General features: G+C 35.5%; 1 protein-coding gene across 1 annotated transcript; it reads right to left on the reverse strand.

Annotated features, from left to right (window-relative positions):
* Positions 1–198: 198 nt before the first annotated feature.
* Positions 199–22,955, reverse strand: agpat2 (1-acylglycerol-3-phosphate O-acyltransferase 2 (lysophosphatidic acid acyltransferase, beta)). The gene is made up of 6 exons (XM_079585519.1): positions 22,455–22,955; positions 12,878–13,011; positions 12,469–12,644; positions 11,056–11,151; positions 4,252–4,324; positions 199–2,950 (listed from the first exon to the last, which is right to left on the reverse strand). Exons 1-6 carry the CDS (start codon positions 22,631–22,633, stop codon positions 2,793–2,795), a joined length of 816 nt encoding a protein of 271 aa, XP_079441645.1. The 5' UTR covers positions 22,634–22,955; the 3' UTR covers positions 199–2,792.
* Between the last annotated feature and the right edge of the window lie 1,342 nt (positions 22,956–24,297).

Here is a 24,297-nt window from a genome sequence, read left to right on the forward strand (position 1 = left end):
TGACAAAATAAAAAAAATATGCAAACAGTAATTAAAAAATACAGTTATCTATATATATATATTATATATGTCTGTGTGTGTATATATATACATACATACGGTATGCAAAAAAATTTTTTTTGTGAATATGAATTTAGCATTTGTTAATCATATTTTGTTAGTAAGTTAATTCATGTTTGCACATGCACAACCAAACTTACATTCAACATATTTATTTGCATTAGGTAATAAGTTTGTGAATTGATGTTTGCAGATATATAAACTTTTTATGTGAATTAGCTTACACATTTGTAAATCACATTTTGTAAATGCATTAATTTTGTGACCATTTTAGCTTCATACTTTACGTGCATTTTGGAAAATTATTTACTATATATAAAATATATATTGTACAATATAAAAACCATGTCTATGGAAAGTCCCCATAAAACACGGAAACCTGTGTGTGAAACGATAAAGAAAAACATAAAAAGATACACACACATCAAGAACAAATCAACAAATCCTAACATTTATATTGGAAAAACAGACGATTTTATTAACTCTTTGTCTTAGATGTTCTTAACACAGTTCGCATCCAGATTCTACCACAATCAACATTTTTATATATATATAATCATCGTCTTATATGACTTTACAGATTTTACAATGGGCTTTAGCTCATTTGTGTGTCTGGTCACCATACAAACACATTCAGCACACACAATAGACCACACACACACACACATTCATACACAAACGTACACAAGGCTGCCCGTGAAATGTCTGACAGGTTTGTCTAACGGATCTTAGAATCAGAGCTTTTACAAGCTTCCCCTGTTATACATCCTTAATAGCTTTGGTGAAAATCACACAACACCTTGTACACACTTTCGTACATTGATTCGTGTACGCAGCACGGTTTTCAGTCAGAAGGGCAAAAATTACACTGAAAACAAAGGAAAAGGCCTTATAAAATCTGTGACCTAATACACAACATAAAAGGGTTCAATAATTGCATCAGTATTTAAATTTGTACAACTGGTGGGAATAATAATAATAATCATCACTGGGTCTTATTTGGACATTTAGCAATAACCAACTCAAACATTCGTTCAAATCAAGTTCTGCTCAACGAGCCATTATAATGTAATGCGTACAGTCCAGTCCTCTTAAATAACATTGTACATATTATATCAAGGATGTTATACATTCTTAAACAATAAGAACCGCAACATCAAGCATTAAATATAAGATTCAAAAATGCAGCGTGATTAGAAACGTCTTTGAAATAATTACAAATATTTATATTATTATCCTGCCATAAGCTGGTGATACAGTCCGGTTTAATAAATAGATGTTAAATAATTGGTCATTTCGAGATTAAATTGTGAAAAAAATTTCAAATATATTTCTTAATTTTTCATATGGACTTCCTTGGTAAAATTTAAAATAAAGTTTAATATCTGATCTAAGAATGATCTGCGAATATGGTTCATTTCTAGAGTGCAATTTAGCGGCATCATTTTTCTATATGTCAATATCCACTTAAAATATTACAAACCTCAGTGATTTACATTATAATCGTTTCTTGGTATCATATTATAAGAGGTGTTGGAAGAACAATCCAGGTTTTGATGCTACCATCTGCTAACATATGTAAAATAAATTCTGATTTTCGATTTCGTCCATCAAAAGTCTGAATAATAATGACTCAAACACATTATAGTTAAGTTGGCTCCTTGCGCCACAGTCTATGTGTTAGATAATACTTATTCGATCAGTTATTATAATAATAGTTCACTTGTAAATGGTTTCTACTTAAAACAATAGGATTGAACAATGTTAAATACATCTGTATGAATGAAAATATGATATTTCGTAGCCTGAAAATAAACAAAAACAAAAGAGACGAGCAAAGCAATGAACTTAAGCCAAACCGGAACATGTTTCTATCCCTAACCGCTAATCAAACATCCTGATCACAGATCAATAATCAATAGTGTTTCTCACAATATTCTAGCATTACGCAGCCAGCGGCTGAGACACTTTGGACACATGGCACAGGAAGAAGCCGCATTTGATAAAGCTTCGTTATGAACTAACCTTTAAAGCAGCGAACGATCTCTTGGCAAAAAGCTTTACTCTGGAGTGTATTGGACATTTCCGAATTCACTTTTTGGTCAGCAATTTTCCTTGAAATCAATTATCTAAAACAATAAAGGGCATCTTTGAGAGCTCACCCAACAAAAACTCTGGCAACCAATAAGACTTGCATACGAACAAAAAACAAACAAAAAAACAGATATTTGTCACCGATTTCCCACAATGCAAGCAGAGTACCTCGAGAAAAAGCGACCTGCACGAACCAACGAAACGAGTCCTTGTAGATCAGTGAAAGGAAGAGAAACATAGAAAGTCAAAAAAGGCATGCATGTCGAACGCACATCCACGACGTTCTCAGGGCGTCGCTCCAAAACTCAACCCGTCGCCGACATAAGCAGTCCGGCGTCGAAAAGGACACAGAACAAAGCGTCGCACCAGGCCAGGTGAAAAAAAAAAAAAACACTGTTCCGCTGCTTAGCGCCCCCTGGAGTCCAACGGGGGATCAAAACTCGGCTAAAATGACATCTGTATGTAGTCAACGTGAATGCTTGTGTGTTTTTGTTTGTATGGACATGTGTTCCTGCTTCACGGGGCCGTCGGAGAGGATACTAAAGCGCCTGGTTGTCGTGGTTACCGTCACCACGGCAACGACGTAGTCTCGAGCCATCCTTGTCGTCGGAGCGAAAGAAAGGGCGCGGCGGCAGCGCTCAGTGGCTGGACGGCCCGTTGCACTGGGGGGCTTGGCTGGAAATCTCCAGGAAGGCCGAATGCATGACGCCGAATGATTGGTCGGAGAGCGCTGTGACATCATCTGCCGTCAGTCCCTTTGTCTCGATCTTTGGAAGGATTTTCAGAGTGATGGTTCCTGTTAGAAACAATGTGGAAAAGTTCATTAGTCATTAATTGCCAAATGTTTTAATTCAGGTTTTAAAATGTAGAAATGGCGGCGATTATGGCTGTAATTACCATTTAGAAATTGCTTAATTTGCAGTCTCTGCGTAATATTTGTAAAATATTGAAATATGTGAAATAAATGAAAAATATTTATAACCTTTCAAATACATTTTAACACTTGAATTTATTTTTAATTGATATATATATATATATATATATCAGCAATGACTATAAAATGCCGTTTGAAAGGTTACAAATAGTTTTCTATATTTCACATATTTAAATAAATATTTTAGAAATAATTTTTCTAAAACCCTAAATTAAGTCATTTCTAAATGTCAGCCATAATCTCCATCATTATCATCACTCATAAACACGTCCCACAATGCATTTCAATGACTAGTTCTTTAAAATAATAATTCACTAAATAATAACAACAACAATTGATATTTTAGCTTTCAGAGGACGTGGAATAAAGTGCACCAGTCATATGGACTACTATTTTTATGCTTTTTCATGAGCATACGGGTTAGAACGACAGGAAGATGAGTAAATTATTTTTTTGTGAACTATTTATTTAATCTACAAGAAAAGGGCTTTACTGTTTCCAGGGATTTTTCATTTCAAAATTCCATACTTTTTCAGACTAAAATTTTTTAGACTATATTTAACATCTGATAAATGGTTTTAAAATCCAACTGTTAACATGTATGTTAAATTCAGAAAATGTATTCTATTACGTTGCCAAATAATTGGTGGGCAGTATGCGCAGCATTTTATTAAAACTGCAATGCTAAAATACAGGATTCACTGAATTTATTCTAAATTTAATATTGTAAATTAAAGTTATAAAATAATATTGTAAAAATAATAATAAAATAATATTGATTCAATGACAGCATATATTATAAATAAATGTAATAACATATGTTACATTTACTCATAAGTTTTAAAATAATATTAGCACTGATTACATTAATGCAGGATATGCCAGAGTAATAATGTTTGCTCTTCTATTAATTTACTGATGAAATTATTTATTATTATTAATGTGTGTAATGTCGTGTTAAACACTCTGCTTGTCCAATACATTTGTTTTTAGAAATTCACATTTTAAGAGTCTATAAATCAGAATAGGGGCAATAGCCTGGAAACACAAATAATTTCAAATACTTATCCAGAACTGGAAATGACTTAAACCACATCCATACTTGTCCATACTGCGCAGGAACCCTGTGTTTCTCTGTAACATACATTTGTAATGTGCATTACCTGAATTGAACTCTTTCTGTTTTCGTAGGTAGAAGTTACTGTAGGACGAGAACACGATGGGTATGATGGGAGCCTGAGAGAGAGAAAAGGCAGAACTTAAAAAAGGCAGTAAATCAGCAGGGATTAGAAACGCTCTCACACACAAAAATATGATCAGACACAGACTCAACTATCCTCCCAGACTGATAATAGATGCAGAGAAACGGTCGGTTCTCATGACGACACAGCTGGACAGTGTGTGTGTGTGTGTGTGTGTGTGCGTGTGTGTGTGTTTGTAAACGGGTGTCTGATAGTGAAAGAATTAACTACTAATTTATATAAAATATAAATGTATTTATAAAATGACAAATAAATATTAATATATATATATATATATATATATACAGTGCTATGCATAAGTTTAGACACCCATGCTAAAGTTGACTAAAAAGAGGAATAAAAAATCATCTTTTGGAAATTGAACTTAATGCCTTAATTTAAAAAAATAGGAAAAATCCAACCTTTAAGGACACCAATTTTCTTTGTGAATGAATAATGTATCGTAAATAAATAAATGTTCTTCCTTAAAATACAGGGTGCATAAGTCTGGACACCCCTATGTTAAATTCCCATAGAGGCAGGCAGATTTTTATTTTTAAAGGCCAGTTACTATATGGATCCAGGATACTCTGCATCCTGATAAAGTTCCCTTGGCCTTTGGGATTTAAATATCCCCACATCCTCACACACTCTTCACCATACCTGGAGATTGGCATGGTTTTATTTCAGTTAGCCTAAAAGCTGGTTTAATTTGCATTGAGATATGATCTTATGGAAAGTACTCCATGCCAATCTCTAGGTATGGTGAAGGGTGTGTGATGATGTGGGGCTTTTTAAATCCCAAAGGCCAAGGGAACTTTATCAGGATGCAGAGTATCCTGGATCCATGAAGTAACTGGCCTTTAAAAATAAAAATCTGCCTGCCTCTATGGGAATTTAACATAGGGGTGTCCAAACTTATGCACCCTGTGATTTAAGGAAGAACATTTATTTATTTACGATACATTATTCATTCACAAAGAAAATTGGTGTCCTTAAAGGTTGGATTTTTCCTATTTTTTTAAATTAAGGCATTAAGTTCAATTTCCAAAAGATGATTTTTTTATTCCTCTTTTTAGTCAACTTTAGCATGGGTGTCTAAACTTATGCATAGCACTGTATATATATATATATATATATATATATATATATATATATATATATATACATACATACATACATATTTATAATATGAAAGAAAAATACATATAAATTTTAAAATACATGTTTAAAATGTAGCTAAATGTAACAACTATATAAAAAATATTATATTAAATAGCATTTTGAGAGGTTAAACTTTTTTGTATATATTTTTATATTTTACAAATATACACGTATAATACATAAATGAAATAATATGAATCAACCAATTGATTCAAAATGCTAAATAAATATAAAAGAAACACATTGGCAAATAAGTATTTAAAATGTTTTACTCCATTTATAAACCTGTTGTCAAATAACAATAAATTAAACATTTAAAAGCATTTTTTAAATGGTTAGCAATATTTTGCATGTATTTCACATATTAATGAATTTTTTTTGCTGAAACCCCAAATTTCTACGAAACATCTCAAAGTCTAGAGCAGGTATGACACACCGTCAGGTCACACGTGGCGTAGCTGCTTGATGCCAAGATGTTAAACACAGATAAAGAGAAGAAAAGCATAGACTGTTCACATATTTTGCCTTAACTAATGAGAACCATCAGGGCTCCATTACTCTGGTCTAGATTAAGTGATGTCTGTCCGCCTTAACTCACATGCTCATCTGGTTTTGATTATGTCAGCCTGCCATTTTGATATCAGTATGCATCATCACACAAATGTACACACATGTAGTGACTTTAAGTTCAGAATAAAGTAAAATGACTATTAATTACAACTACACAGACTCACAGCCACATATACATACACGCTTTCTAAAATATTTGTCTACTTGCGCAATTAATGTTACCTCACATGAACTCGTTGCGTTTAGAATAATTTCACGTTTCTAATTGATTCCACCTGCTTATTCTAAAACCTCTTTACACCAACAACAACTCTGAGGGGAAAGTGCGGACATGAACCCTTTCCAGCCCAAAGCCAGTCTCAAATATTCAGCTATTGATAGGTTGGTCTCAGTCTCAACATCACAGCATTTATCCAAAATACTTTTATGTGGCCATACAAATGTAGTTTTATTATTAGCCTTAAAGGAGAACTCCGGTCAATTTTAACATTGAGCTCAATTTTTAGTAAATTTGGAGTGCTGTCAATACAGAGAACAACGACAAAAATCAGTGTTGCCTACACTGTGTTATCCTATTTTTAAAATTTGCACCCTATTGACTTGAATGGGGCAAGTTTTAAACCTGCTTTTTTCCTCTTAACATATTTGATGTGTCACTACAAGTGCCCAGCCATGTTGAGTGATTCCTTAAGAGTGAACACGAGTGAATCTGACTGCAGTAGATGTGAAAAATATGAATAAAAATGATGTTATATCAGCCAGCGCACATACCTGTATTTAGTTCCTGTTTTCGGTGGAAATCCAAAGTAGTCGATTGTCGAGTTCACGCGCATAGGTTTAGTTACTATGATCACGCGCGTGAACTCGACAATCGACTACTTTGGACTTCCACCGAAAACAGGAACTAAATACAGGTATGTGCGCTGGCTGATATAACATCATTTTTATTCATATTTTTCACATCTACTGCAGTCAGATTCACTCGTGTTCACTCTTAAGGAATCACTCAACATGGCTGGGCACTTGTAGTGACACATCAAATATGTTAAGAGGAAAAAAGCAGGTTTAAAACTTGCCCCATTCAAGTCAATAGGGTGCAAATTTAAAAAATAGGATAACACAGTGTAGGCAACACCGTTTTTTGTCGTTGTTCTCTGTATTGACAGCACTCCAAATTTACTAAAAATTGAGCTCAATGTTAAAATTGACCGGAGTTCTCCTTTAAGGCTTTGTTAGCATTGAGCCTAATATACAGTGCTATGCATAAGTTTAGACACCCATGCTAAAGTTGCCTAAAAAGAGGAATAAAAAATCATCTTTTGGAAATTGAACTTAATGCCTTAATTTAAAAAATGAGGAAAACTCCAACCTTTAAGGACACCAATTTTCTTTGTGAATGAATAATGTATCGTAAAAAAATAAATGTTCTTCCTTAAAATACAGGGTGCATAAGTCTGGACACCCCTATGTTAAATTCCCATAGAGGCAGGCAGATTTTTATTTTTAAAGGCCAGTTACTTCATGGATCCAGGATACTCTGCATCCTGATAAAGTTCCCTTGGCCTTTGGAATTAAAATATCCCCACATCATCACATACCCTTCACCATACCTAGAGATTGACATGGTTTCATTTCAGTTAGCCTAAAAGCTGGTTTAATTTGCATTGAGATATGATCTTATGGAAAGTACCCCATGCCAATATCTAGGTTCCAAAGGCCAAGGGAACTTTATCGGGATGTATAGTATCCTGGATCCATGAAATAACTGGCCTTTAAAAATAAAAATCTGCCGGCCTCTATGGGAATTTAACATAGGGGTGTCCAAACTTATGCACCCTGTATTTTAAGGAAGAACATTTATTTTTTTACGATACATTATTCATTCACAAAGAAAATTGGTGTCCTTAAAGGTTGGAGTTTTCCTCATTTTTTAAATTAAGGCATTAAGATAAATTTCCAAAAGATGATTTTTTATTCCTCTTTTTAGGCAACTTTAGCATGGGTGTCTAAACTTATGCATAGCACTGTATATACTAGTTCCCTCCTAAAAATGGACAAAATAGCATTTTAGCAGATATAAAGAATTAGGGATGGGCAACGATTAATCGCATCAAAAATAAAAGTTTGTTTTTAAATAATATATGTATGTGTATTGTGTATAATTATTTTGTATATATAAATACACATACGCATGTATATATTTAAGATTTTTTATTTATTTATATATAAAATATTTATATATAATATAAATTATGTATAAATATATACATGCAAATAGTTCTTAAATATATATATGCATATGTGTGTATTTATATATACAAAAGAATTATACACAATACACATACATATATTATTTAAACACAAAAAATTATTTTTGGATGCGATTAATCACATTTAATCGTTGACCAACCCTATACAGAATACATTTAAAATGTACAGTCTTCCGCTTCTGAGAAAATAATAAAAAATATTGATCATTTTTTGTGTTTAGAGGCATGTAAAAAAAATTGGTTCAACCAAATGCTCCTGTAGATTGACAACACAAAGTAGTTTAGCTATAAAAATAAAAATAAAAAAAATAAGAGAAGGATTTTGTTAACATGACTAGCCTAACTTCCTGTTTCGAAATAAATAAATAAAAAAACAGGAAGAAAACTTGCTTTAAAACCATTTCATGGGGTCTATAAAGTAGTAACTCAGTGGGAATGTTAAAAAAAAACCTTTGTACAAATAACAGATTCTTTGTTAACAAATAAAATATATGCCAATTGCTCTGTTTATAGAACTGCATAGCTAACTAGCAAGTAAGATACATTTTCCAAAAACATTAAAAATCTTAATTATTAATTAATATAAAGACCATACAGAATACATAAACACACACACACACACGCACAATAAAGCCTATAAAGTGAAACAGGAAGTAGTATAAGTGACCAAACCGCCGTGAGTTTCAGAAGTCCAATACAAATATAATCCAATGGACTTCAACTTTTTCCACAAGCTTCAACAAAGGAAGAAACGCTGAAGGAATGTTTCATGTGGCTTTGGAAATGAGCTTGTGCAAATCAATTGCATAAGAGTTAAAGTTTCAAAGTGGCTGCACTAGAACAGGAGCGAATATAAGAAACAACGGCTCCCTCTGTTGGTGAAGATAACACGCAACACTACAAGGGTAAAGCCAGTCTCCCTTACGACCTCTGACCCGTGACAGGTTTCATGGGTTGACGAGGGACCTTTGAGCTCAAGCTGGTAAGCGACTTAAGCTTTGTACTTTGCACCTACACGTCAGGTTACATCAGGTCATCAGTTGTATCCCTTAAAACTCATCTTTGATTATCAAAATGACGTTTAAAAGTCTTTCCTGTGAAAACAACTTCTTCATGCCTTACATTCACTTGACAGTAACTCTACACTAGGGCTGCACGATATTGGAAAAAAATTACATTGCGATATTTTTTTCCCCAACGATATATATTGCGATATTGAGAGCCATAACTCCAGGCTAAAGACAATAATTACCATTCCATGATATTAATAATTTCACTAATAAGCAAGCTTCATTACAAGTGACAAAAAGGTCACTTAATATTTTATTCCAAAATTAGAACATTTCTGTAAACACAAAAGCAGAACACATTTTTAAATAAAACAGCAGCTTTACACCAACCCCCTGATTGGTTTACAACAATATAGCCTAACTTAAAATAAATATATTTTTTATAACTTAAGCATTTTGGTTCACAATCTTTTAAGTCAACTTTTCTTAGCCAAAGTGCCAAAGTAAAACAGTGGTGTTGGTCATCATAATCATATGAAATAAACAAAATGATATAAAACTTTAATATATTTTGTATTAAATCTTCTAAACAGATTAGAAAACATGTTTCTGTAAACAGAAAAGCCGAACACATTTAAACAGCAGCTTTACCGCCTTTGTCAGCGTCGCCGCTCCCACCACGCGCATCAAGAGCTGAGGCCACCAAAAAAATAGCCTAATGAAAAATCAATAATTCTAATGCCGATATTATTATAGATACAGACATCCCAAGTCTCCCGCATATTGATAGCGGCTCACTGATGCCCGCAAATTAGTTAAAATCTCCGGAATCTAGAGCGAGCGCGCCCGCGAGACAGAGACTGTGCTCCAAACCGCGCAGCACGTGCACGGCAGAGAGGGAGAAGAGAGCAAGAGACCGCGCGCGTGCCTCATGAAGCGCGTAATATCTCCCGCTGGTGCTACTGTGCTACCCGTCATATCGCATGTTCCGGCGATGTGACTATCGCTCACTCGCACATCGCGATGCCGATGTTAAAATCGAATATCGTTCAGCCCTACTCTACACCCTTGCCTCATTTAGTATACGCGGAAAAAGGAATATGCAAATTAGCCCTGCCTCCACACACTCACACAAGCTCAGAATACCTGATCCACTGTGATAAACGTTAAACAATGGCAAGTGGAAATACTGGTTTAGTTCAGCCAGATAATGTATGTTTGAACCAGAAACTGATTCAGAAGAAGAGGAAGAGGGAATTATACAGGCTCGTCTACAAGTCGATGTATTAGAATGGGAATGCGCTTTACTGTGTGTATTGCTCTTACAACGTGACGCATAACGGTAATTAATATGATTACCGTAGCCTTCGCCTCGTCTATGTTATTAAACGTCTAATAGTGTGTTGTTGCACAAACCATGTTCCCGTTCACCATCTCAGAGTCAGAGCACTGCTATCTAAAATCCAGCCCCTCATGTTGACGGGATTGGTTACATGTTTGTAACTGCAGGAAACAGGGGCGTTTCAAACCATGTTTTTGAGTTCACTGCAGTTTTAAGGAGAAAATACTCTGCGATGTTGTCGACTGGTTAATTTGCACATGGTTTGTCTTAAAGTGTATTTTGAAACACCGAACAGACATATAAACAACATTAAAAACTAGATTTTCAGCACAGGGGTCTTTAAGCACAGGTGTTCTGGAGTAACACTCACCTGTGCTTGAATGGCCAGATGAAACGCTCCCTTTTTAAACGGAAGAAGCCCGCCGTTCTGATTCCGCGTGCCTTCTGGAAACACCCACAATCGGATCTACAGAAAGTTTAAAACACAAAATGAGATTTTTTTGTAGAGATGCATCGATTACAATTTTCTTGGCTGATTCCGATTTGTCATTGAGTTTGACCTGCCGATGCCGATTTCATTTTTTCTAACCACTTTACAGCACACACAAATATTTATTTTCTATCTTTTCTTTAATAGAACATTTAGTGAACAGATAATTGCTATAAAATAGAACTATATAAATTACTCCTGGTGTGGGAAATTAACAGTTTATTAAAAATAAACTAAAAGAAAGCTTATACTGTATATTTTGACTAGTTTACTCGTTTTTTTTTTTTTTTTTTTTTTTTTACAAAACACCATATACTTTTACACAAACTGAATAATAAAAACAAGTTTAAATGGGTACATTTTCCATAAATATTTGTGCGTCTAGAAATATTAATTTTCTTTTCTGACATAGCCTACTCCAGTTCTTCACACAAGACATGCAAATGATGTGCATTTTGGGCACTTTTTGTGTGAAATCATATTTATTTTGTTCATCAAAAGTGTGCTTTCACTTTAATTGAGCGTGAGCAGCGCAGCAAAAATAGACTCGGCGCCGCTTCACTGCTCCTGCTCGCGGTGTGAATGCACTCATTGATTAACATGCACGGCGGAAAAACTACGCGCTATTCAAGCGCCGCTCACACTTGCGATGTGAAACGGGCGTAATTCACGAGGTTTCCTACATGTGCGTTTTGTGTTCACGCGTGATGCTGATGTTGCGCGATGTTAATCATGCGGCGCCCGAGTGCATTTGACCGGCAATTAAATCGGCAAATGTCAGACTGATCGGCCGGCCGCCAATCATGGCCGATCACGTGAAAATCGGCCAATTCCGGTCACCAGCTGATCAATCGGTGCATCTCTGATTCTTTGCCGTACTCACTGAAAATGACTAACAATTAACATATAGATGGATAAGTAGATGCAACAAAGTACCAAACCACAATTTAGTAAGCAAAATATTACAATGACATCATTGCTGTTGTTAGAATGTTTGGTATTCAGAAATCAACAGAAGTATTTTTCCTAGTCATTTTCTTAATATGGATTTAAAAAAACAAAGAGGATTTGTGGATGGCAGTGAAGCGGCGCAACTTATGCTGGCAGGTCACATGATATCTGCATGATATCTGCATCCGCATATATATTTAAGAACTATTTGCATGTATATATTTATACATAAATTATACCTTTTTTTATCTAAAAGGAAACTACACTTCAATAGCAGCATATATCATTAATTGACATGGTTTGAGCTGAATGAATTGTCAGGGAGACTCAGTAAAGACAGACCTGGTCGGCTAACATGGTTTTAGCAGCTTCACTCATGACATTCTTGGCGTCTCTGGTCTTTTGGCGGTTGATGAAGACGATTCCTCCCAGCCAGCAAATCATGCCCACCGTCCCGGCCCACACCAGCTCCTTCTTAGCGATCATCGTGCAGCGGTCCGGCAGTATCTCCATCATGCCTGCAGAGATGAGCAGAGAATAAGTACAGAAAGCCTGGTTGCACAAGCATGATCATGTGACATCTGGGTGTGCATGTAGAAAGAAGCGAATTCACGCAGGTCTGGTCATGTTGGCAGAGCTCTTTAAACAGGGTTTTGACCCAGAGCTTTTTTTTTGTTTTAAAAGGCAAGAGATGGTAATCATGGTAATACCGGACACATTAAGTGTTGATTGGTTGTGAGTATTGGTTCACCTAGCACGTCGAGTGATGATTGGTGGTTGGAGATGATGACGTATGGTCCTTCTGTCTGCAGATGCTCCCAACCGCTGACCTGATAGCGCAGACCCAGGAAATACTTCACATGACGAACCATGAACCGGATTACCCTGCAGGAAGTAAACAGACATTACAATCCAGAACGTGTCTGATAACAGTCACTCAATCCATTTTCACAAATATGGTTTCTATACCTCTTTCAAGGCAAGGAATTTTCCCACCATTTTATCATTCACCAGGCAGAAATCAAACATTTAGTAGTATATTGTTTTCTCGATTTTAATCGTAACACAGCCTATCAAAAATGCACATTTTGAGATATTGATCATGTCCGTAACTTGTTTTTCGAATAACTAGCTTCAAGTACAAGCATTAAGAAGACTACAACACTAATAATATCCACCAAGCACCATGTACCGGTAATTAATTATACAGATTTTCTACATTCCAAAATGGTTTGGTAAAAAAGTTAGTTTTAATCTCTTGTTTTAGTTTGGCAGGGATAATGAATGGAATAATGGTGTTGCGTGATATCTCTGCGCCCAAGTAGCAGTGCTTCGCCTGTGCTTCGCCCTAATATAGTCCCAATCAATATCTGCCTAGGAAATCGCCATCGCTATTTGTACTCGTTGTGAATACGCAGGCCACAAGAAGTAATTAGGTGTTTTTTATCACTTTTACTCAGGACATGCTAGCTGGCAACAAAGGATTCCATTCATTATGCTAAGCTAAGCTAGCAGCGACCCTGCCAAACTAAAACAATGCCCACCTATCTAAATGTAGGAAAGACGGTGAATAAGCCCTATTTCATAAAACGGTGGAGTGTTCCTTTAAATAAAATATAAGATGAAAAACTTTACATGAAAATTAGACGTCGCCTTGGCAACTAACTGAAATTATGTTAAGTTGACACTGAAGAACTAAAATGACTAATTGCACATAAATACAAATTAAAAGTAAAACTGAGTAAAAAAAATAAATAGTCCTAATTCTAAATAATACTAGGTACTATTCTATAATCTACTGAGTTATTTGATGTTTACTGTGATGTTGCACGATAGAACAGAGAGATTACAGATGCCGTATCTGGGAGACCTTTGAACACATAAGAGCTTCATATCAGTAATGTGAATAAGTGGAGCAAATGTGGGCAAAATACATCTGCGGTTATGCAACACCGCAGCTGAAGAGAGTCAACAAAACTCATTCATTCACACATTTCAGGATCCTGAAAGATGATACAATGAATCGTGTTCAATACTTAGGGTTAGTGGTTTAGCACAACACTTCACCCAAAGTATGAGCAATAGTAAAGCGATGCTAAATTTACCAAACACTAAATACTGTTCATTTGATTTGATTTAGCTCTGGTTCAATAATGCAAAAAAATGCATGTCTTTTTCCTTAGTTTACACAGGCATTAGTTTCAGGAATGCTTTTGACATGAATCTTTGTGCTCATTACATGTTTCCTCATTGCTGATGGTTGTGAAATGACCCTGAGGGTTTGAGTTTTGACATGTTGTGAATGGTAAACAACAACTCCCTGCACACTCCCTGATCTCGCTCTTAGCAGTCGCTGCATGTGCGTTCTGTAACAAGATTCTGAGCCTGTTCTGATATCAATCTGGACTGATATTTTTACTGTAAGTTTACTTGAATTGTTTGAATTCGTTTAGCTTAACAATCTACCACATCATTACACAGAATTTAAAAATATATATATAGAGAAAATTTCTCTGTCATTGGAACTGTATAAATGTGACTGTATAAAGAACAAGAAGAAAAATAATTACATTTCTTCCATTCAAACGTTTGGGGTCGGTAAGATTTTTTAATGTTTTTGAGTCTCTTCTGCTCACTCAGGCTGTATTTATTTGATAAAAAAACAGGATAATTATTAAATATTATTACAATTTTAAATAACAGTTTTCTATTTTAATATATATGTTAAAATGTAATTTATTTATGTTATGACAAAGCTGAATTTTCACCCTTTAACATTATGTAACATTACAAACATTCACTTTTGATCAATTTAATGCATCCTTGCTGAATAAAAGTATTAATTTCTTAAAAGAAAATAACTTACTGATGCCAGTCATTTGAACGGTAGTGTACCATGTAAATAGCATAGTATATGAATATCACAATCAATCACTACAATGATTTGTATTGTGATTTGATTGATTTGAACAGTGTATCCCTGGTCACGCATTTCAAATTCCGTTTTATGCCTAAACGAAGAATGAAAAAACCAACGTCAGTATATCGGGGCCATAAAGGAAACCCCGGGTATTAAGACTTGTGTGGCTTAATAATATAACTTAAATGATGTCTCTTACTGAAGTATGTAGTAGAATACCCATGGAAGATTTACGATATTTTAAAAAATCCACATCGTTTTATACATATTTTGGACAATGGGGGGCGCCATTTTAGGTGCGCAATGCATTCTGCGTCGATGACGTCAACTGATTGCACTTAGTGAGCTACTTACTGTTTGCCGCAAAAACTTTTCCTTTTTTATTGCTTTTTTATTGCTTTCCTAGAGATAAGAAGAGGTGGAACTTAAATCCACCCTAAAGTGCGTTTTGGTCTAATGAGAAAAAGTCAAACTGAATGATCCATTGTGTCACAGTGGGATATTGACGGTTCACTGTGACCATTGTAAAGAAAGACAATCAAATACAAGCCAAGGTGTGTTTTATTTAACACCTTTAAAACAAAGACAGTGACACTAGAACTTTTCAAATTGAAAAGTGCTGAAACCGTTTTCATATCACAATATACAGAAAAACTAAATATCGCAATGTCATTTTTTTCCCAATAGCGTTCAGCCTTACACCACATACTTTATTTCAAGCATTTAACCAAATAAAAAACTCGTTCCAAAAACACATTGACTTCAGGACGATGGAACAAGAAAGTGCTAAAATGCTTACCGGTACTTGTTTCTAGGTTTTGGTCTATAAAAATCAACATCCCTGCACTCTCATGATCAACCCCACACTCTATTACCACCAGATATGGAACAGCACACACACATATTTTATTTGTTACTACACACATCCTAAATAAACTCTGTTATCATAAATGTCAACCTGTGCTCTGCCATGTGACCCTAATACACAAGCTCAAAAGAACAAGAGTTTAACCCCTGCCAAGCTTGGCTGTTATCATAGATGTTAAACTTAACAAGTAGCTTATCAAGTACACACAACAACTCCAATTGAAGGTTACTACAGTCTTTTTGAGAGGTTTATTTTGTCTTTATTCACCCTCATGTTATTTCAAACCTGTACTTCTATTGTGAGACATTAAAGGGGATATTCTGAATAATGCACCGGCCAGGGTTATTACAGTTAGCTAAAACCATAAAAATCATCTTCTTGTTTGAAATAAAATAAATGTTAACTAAAATATAAAAAATCTTTTAACTTATTTTACATCAAAAAGCTGCAACATTTTTCATTTTCATTTAGTTTAACTACTGTACTAAAATAACTCAAGCTAATTAAAATAATAACTAATTAAAATTATAAAAACCCAACAAAATTACTAAAACGAAAAAAAAGAAGAATCTAAATATTTTAAATAAATAAAAAACTGTAATAGTATCTTAATGATACTAAGGTAAATATTTATTCAAAATAATTAATTACGATGAATGGGGACTGAAGCTTAAAATCACTGAAGTATTAGAATACAACATGAAGGCCTACAACATATTCCAAGTCTTCCGAAGTTATAAAATGATGACTTTTGTAATAGTGCTTTTTGAGTCAGATCTTTCCAATTATTCTATCACAGTCATAAATCAAACTCATTTGGTTCTCAAACTCACTGACTCGACGAACAACTTGCAAAACTATTCAATAAAAATAACTAAAATGATCTGGTCGCAGCGTTTCTAACCACTCACTAGGGGGAAAATAATCAGTGAATAACAAATAAAAATTGTTCCTCATCCCATGACTTCATACAACATGGAACATAATGTTTTGTGTGCATTTTGAAGTTTTAAATTTCCAATCCACATTTACTGAAAGCACATAAAAGAAGAAACTAATTGTCTCTAGATGGTGTTGTTGGTGATGATAAAACAACACATTTTCATATTGTCGCTGAAGGGCGGAAACCTCGTATTCTTTAAATAATTTAACACTGTGTTGTCAAAGTTGGTTTTGTGTATGGCCAGACACTTGCACTTGTCATTATATTAACATTTTATGAAATTTAAGATCAAATGGAGTTATTATGAGGTTTTTGACCAGCGAATGACAGAGATATGCGTTTCGTCCATCATTAGAATGGCCGCATCTGAAGCAGTAAATGCATCACATTAGGTTTTCATCAACTCACAGGTTTATAAAGTTTATTGTTGATATGTGGGCGCTCAGTTTTTCTTGTTGAATACTTTGGACAAAATATTATGATATAAAAGATGAAGCGCTATGCACAGGATATTTAACACAATATATTGGCTACACCAGCAAAGACTCTTCTCCATTCTTTAAATACATTAGCCTTTATAGACAGTATAAGTATAGAAGTATAGCCAGTTTCTTGAGTAAAGAAAACGCTGTACTTTTTCAAACATCAGTTCTGTTTAACTTTGCATTGCAAACAAGAAGCGGTCTATATCTCCAGCCTGCGTGCAGCACTTCATTCATGACAGATGTAGGTGGAGTTATGAGGTTTGACTAACAGTTTGAGGATCCAATGGAGTTAGCCTACTTCGTTTAGTCACAAGCTCCTTTTAAAGGGGTGTTATAATGCCCTTTTCACAAGATGTAAAATATGTCTTTGATGTCCCCAGAGTGTGTATGTGAAGTTTTAGCTGAAAAAACCCCACAGATATTTTTATATAGCATGTTAAAATTGTCCCTTTTTGAGGGTGAATAAAAACGCACCGTTTTTGTGTCTGTCCCTTTAAATGCAAATGAGCTGCTAATCCCGGCACAGGGGGCGGAGCTTCAAGAGCTCGTGTCCTTTTTCCTCACACAAACACACACTGAAAATTTGAAAAAAGTTTAGCCTTTTATGTTCAAACCGGAGTCAGACAATGATGGAGAGACTCAAGAAGAAATGACAACATGTAGAAGCAACAGGACATTTCTGAATGGTTAGTTGAAGAATTTATGTAGCTGATGTGGAGTTAACTATCTTCTAGTCATTGATTAGCATATTCTGTCATGATAATCTATAAATTGTGTTCAGGGGGCGGGGTTTATGTAAATTCTAAGGTTGGTGATTTCACTATCCCGGGAGGAATGTCGTGTAGTCTCTACCAGCCGTTTGTTGTAGTCCTTATTAAACGATTTATTTAAAAGCAAATATCTCCCTTTGCTTTGAACTTTGAGCGTTGTAACTTTGCAGATGTTGTTTATGCTCAAACAGCAACATTACACACCAACTAAAGTTAGAAAAATGAAATCATAATAAACCACCCCTTTAATACTTTTCATTGGTTAATTATTTGTAAAAACCCACATACAGGCGTAAAGGATGACCAGTAGCATTGATTCTTAAAATAAAACAAAAACGACGGAATATAGATACAAGGTTTCCGCCCGACAGCAAATTTATTTTCATTGATATTTTTCTTCTTCTTTTTTGATAATTCTCCACGGCACACCTGACAACCGGTCACAGTGATTGGGAAACTGCTCTACTGACTCTATCTCTATTAGCCTTGTCAGCTCTCCCCTTTCACCCAATAAGTTCAGAATCCTTGCATCATCTCCCCATGTGGCTCAATCACTCTTTCCTATCACACTGATAAAGAGAGAGAGAGAGAATAAGGGTGTTAGGTCATCCTGTTAAACCCTTAATTGCCATGACCAAAACACTTAAGCTTGCATAAATTAGTTTCCACATATTTGCCATGATCAGATTCTGTTCAGTGTTCTGCACGCATGACACCACGTCAATACTCGGTAGTCGAGGTAAGGTAAGTCAACACCAGCCTTGACACACGAGCTCCCCCTCTCCTGGCGTAATTACCGAGTAACGTCGCACCCCCACATTCAAACACTGTCCTGAACAGACCTGCTCATTTGAACCGGTTCACCTGGGGAACTATAAACCCTACACATGGCACTGATAGCTTGCGTCACTAAACGGGCAGTATAAAATATCAGTGAACTTCCACTTGGGAAAGATGATTGCATTAATGACCGCAATTAAAGGATGTCTGTTATTCTATGGCGCCCAGTGTGTTCATTGTACCCAGTGTGTTCATGAACCGAAGAGCAGAAGCAGTTTTTAGTGAACATGCGAATAGTCTCTTTCAAACACATTTAAAAGCGGCAGAACATCGGGACAGGCGCTGATGGGAACTTATATGTCGGACCTCAGGTCTCTGATTTTCATATCCCATGCACACTATTAGTGAAGGCCACAAACACACACAAGGCTGCTTTTCATATCACACAAGAGATCCTGTCTGTGCCAGTGTGGCTGGCTTAGTTGGGGACACTTAATATTCAGCGATTTTACAGATTTGACTGCACTGACACTATTGGACGAGGACTGAACTGAGCAGGATGATGACATCACTGTGTTTTCTACAGAGCTGCTTTATAGCTGAATTTAAATCATGTATCTTTTTTTTATTTGATGCTCTTTAGTCTTTACACAGTTATTGAACAGAATTAACAATGACTGAATTGACCTCAGATGAACAATGACACTCTTGTGTTTTTAGAGCTGCTTTACAGCAGAGTTGAATTATGTTTGCATATTGATTTTCCTGTTTATCACTGTAAAGCTGCTTTGGAACAATCTGCTATTGTATAAATACAATACAGTGTTTTTATATTCACTGAATACTGTATTTCAGTATTTACTGAAAGTATATTACTATATAAATAAAAGTGACTATTATGTGTGTGCAGTTGACATAAACTTGACACGGCATATGGTGTGTGACAAGGCATACTCCATTTAAAACAGCTTTTTGCTATTATTTTTAATCATTAGCATGCATGCAGATTTTATGGCCTCCTAATTGAGACATAGAATATTTTTACTTTTAAAAAGTTTGCACTCATGCAGGTTTATATAAAATTTCCTGAAAACATTCATTTCAATTGCAATTTAGCATCTTGATATTCATTATACACAATCATTTTGACTTACAATGGAAGTCTACAGGACAAGGCATTCTGGAAAGTTAAAAAGCAGTATAAAGCTCCTAAATCACTTATAATTTTCCACAGCTCATGTTGTCTGATTTTTATTTTTATTTTTTTAACTGAAATCTCTTGGAAAGATATTTTTGCAGTGTTTGTTTCATTAGCAGAACAATCCAAAAACACATTAAATAAAAGTAGGCTACAACCCACTTTAGTAATGTATGTCTATCCCTGACAGCCTCGCTTTCAATTCATCAACGTTAAAAAAAAAATCAAAGATGGCGCAGCAGTGAATAATGTCTATGGGAGGCCAAATATAACTATAATCAAAATATTCAATGAGATGTAAATTAGAGTTACTAATACATTCCACGGTTGCATTCTAGAACAGTGGCTCCCAAATAGGATGGCCATGCTATAGAAAAATAATTATTAATACAATTAAATCAAGTAAAATAGATAAAAATCACTTCTGCGGTCACGTAATCAACAAGAAAACCACTAAAATAAAAAATGTTTTAGGTATTTTCTTTATTCTATTTCTGTATTAATTTTGAACTAAACTACAAACACATAATCACACAATCACAATTAATTTTAAAGGATTGGTTCACCCAAAAATGAAAAAGATCCCATATTTAAGGCCTATTCACCCTCAAGCCATCCTAGGTGTATCTGTATATGACTTTCTTTAAGTTATCTTTTCTTTAAGTTATATTTAAAAATATAATAGCTCTTCCATGCTTTATAATAGGAGTGAATGGTACCTTGTTTTTAAAACCCAAAAAAGTGCATCCATCCATCATAAAAGTAATCCATACGGGTCCAGGGGGTTAATAAAGGACTTCTGAAGGGAAACTATGCGTTTTTGTAAGAAAAGTATCCATATTTATAACTTTATAAACTATAATGATAAACTATAATGACAGTCCGGTAACGGCCATACACGAGTTGATTTCCAGCCGAATAGTGACCGCTGAACCGACTCATGGCGCATTGACGAACGCGGAAGCGCAGAGGATAGACAACTCTAAGGGGACAGCAAAACAAAACACTGGTCACAAACTCTAAAACAAGAATTCTTAAAGAGAAATGTCAGAAGATATTAGTTTATTGCCCAAGCCTATTTGTTTAAACAATGAGAGGCGGAACTCGACTCTCTTGTGAACGTGCGGACGGAACGGGTATTACCGAAAGCCAGTGATTACAGTTTATAAAGTTATAAATATGGATATTTTTCTTCAAAATATCAGGTAGGCCTACCATTCACTCCCATTATAAAGCTTGAAAGAGCCAGGATATTTTTTTTGATATAGCTCAGATAGTGTTTGTCTGAAAGAAGAAAGTCATATACACCAAGGATGGCTTTAGGGGGCGAGTAAATTATGGGATCATTTTCATTTTTGGGTAAACTAACGTTAACCCTTAATGTATTGACAGTCAAAGTTTCTGTTAATCAGTTTAAATCTTGACTTTGACACGAGGACCTAGCCTAGGTCCTAAGAGATTCTGTGTAGACATCCGATGTTCTATCTAAAACGTCCGTTACCATGGCAGCGACTTTCTAGAACGTTACGGGAATCATTCAAAATTATTTTCGGCGCGAACATTGATTCTAAACTGATGGCATGGAATCCGCAATTCCATCGATCAACTGCCCACTGCGTGAAACGTGTGACTGTTGGTTTAATCTAGCACCATCGACCAGGATGAACTCTGCACCAGCTGAGCCATGAAACCAATCCATCATGGCCTCATTAATACAACTAGGAAGTCTTGTATCTGACAAACTAGAGGAGGATGTAACTAGCAAAGCGACCCATAACCGTTTCACACCTTATCATCAGAAAACAAACCACACGCTTTGGTCGCCATCTCTGGCTTGCACGAGAGCGAGACGCTAAACCAGATAGCACTAAACACATACAAGTGGAATATGCACGCGCTCTACCCGCATATTTACCTTATCTTATGTAGATAAAACATACAGAGCTTAATTAATTCTTATTTCGAGTTAAATATACGATACATAGGCCTGTTCTATATGTGTTCTCGCGTACACTGTTCTAGCGAGCTGGCTAAAGATTCACTACCGCGATCCGAACATCTGTCCGGGGTAAACGGATGCAATGCATTCCTTTGCAAATGCATTCACATTTCAGCCATAAATATACATATGTGGGTACATAAACAAGCAATTTGACCCATGCATCGGACGTGTAAACAATAAAAAAGGTGATTGTATGTGTATAGCAATATATTCCAGTCTTAAAATACAATTTATTCTATATTATGATAGCCCGATTTTCGGTGTAACATCCAATAACCACATATAATGGCAGCCCAGTGTCTTGAATCAATGCACGAGCGTAGAAAGGAAACATTGTGTGACTTGCGTTGTTGACAACTCACCTCATATTCTCAATGTCTCTGCCGCCGCTTTTCAGAATGCACATCGGTATGGTGGCAATGGCCAGCAGCATCATGTACGCCACATAGAAGCACTTCTTGAAATAGTAAACGAACGTGCTGCTGGTCCATAACAGAAGCGGGAGCACCAGCAGCACAGGCAGCATCCACACGGCATCCATACCCGCGACCAGCGCCTCTTTCCCGGCTGTCGAGAAATGATACAAGGCCAGCGGTGTGGAGCGGAGGGAAGACCGTACGAGACCAACTCAGAACCGAGTCTACATCAGACACCACGTCCAAGTCGCACACTTGAGCAACTTTACCGATCCTCCTGCTTGTCGTTTACGTAATATCACGCGAACGAGGGGGATGTCAACCAGAACCGGAGGTTTATGGAGAGAGCCAGGCGTGGGTTATCCACTGAGAGCGCCTCTCTGAGTGTAACCTTTGGCCGTATGGAGTGTGTGTGTGTGTGTCACTAGATGTGTTCGATTCGCGAATTGTTCTTTTGAACCGATTCTTTGAAATTATTCTGTCTAGAGTTTGTTACTGACTCCCATTTAACATCAACTTTCCAACAGAGAAAGAGTGACAGAGAGTGTTACTCTCCCTTGAAAAATTAAAGTAAGGGATTACTCTTAATTGTTCTGTAATTTAATTTGTTACTTCTGATGTAATTGCATTAAATACTGTATAGTCTACAACAATTCTATATAAAACAATAGTGGATTTAACATAAAAACCTAATGTTATAATGTATGTTTTAATGTAACCTCCTTTTAGTCACTTTGGTCAGTTCAAGAATAATTTATGCAATTGTAGGCCTGTTGTTTATTTGAAATAATTGATAAGGCAGGTTTGTGTCTATCCTTGTATTGTTCAACTGGTCGAGGTTGATGGGATTTATAAATTAATTAGTAATGCAATACCTTTTGCAGATAATTAGTACAGTAATCTCATTACACTGTTGAAGATGTAAATGGTAGTAATTAATTACTTACCCAACACTGCAAACTATTATACTGTTGTTAGCTTGATAAAACTGTTAAATAGAAGTATAAAAGTAAATAAAAGTGTATTTGTTAACAAAACAGGCTCTTTATTTTTTTCTGTTGTTTTGTGTATATATTTATGCTTTGGCAATATTGTATGCAAAAAAACAAACAAAAAAAAACACTACTAACAATAAGCAATAATACATAGTTTTGCATAAAAATATGATTACAAACTCTTTTAAGACATTTTATGACACTGACTTAAATTAGGCTACGTATAACTGCAATATAGGCTAATAATAATAATGCAATGTTTTATTGTTGCAGTTTAATGAATATTACGTTATTAATTGTGTTAAAAAGGCATAATTAAAACATTTTTTTTTAAATATGTTTACAACACATTGTTAGTATGAACAATATTATTCTGGGCTTCTAAACCAATAGCTACTAGGACACTAGGCTACTGAGTGATGATTCGGTTAAATTGATTTGAACCAGTGAACCATTTTCTTTGAACCAGTTCACTGAAACGAACCGATTCTCTCAAATGATTCGGACTTCCCCACGCTCAAAAGAGCTTGCTGTAAGTTTGAATCCCTCCCATGTGTGTGTTTCCGGGTACTGGTTGCTTGTATTTCCCTGTCATGTGTGTTTGTTGCAAAGTGCAAACTACAGTTTACTCAACATATTAGATCGTGGCAACATTTGGAGTGTGTTTTCAATACCGCAATGGCACGTTCTGGAACAGTTGAGGATGTGGGGTAATGTGTCTTATGAAAATGGTCAGCACTGTCAACAGGACGACCAGTTTCTGGAACAAGTCTTGAGCACGGATCCAACCGAAC

The sequence above is a fragment of the Phoxinus phoxinus genome, assembly GCF_949152265.1.
Source record: "Phoxinus phoxinus genome assembly, chromosome: 17".
Classification (NCBI taxonomy): Eukaryota; Metazoa; Chordata; class Actinopteri; order Cypriniformes; family Leuciscidae; genus Phoxinus; species Phoxinus phoxinus.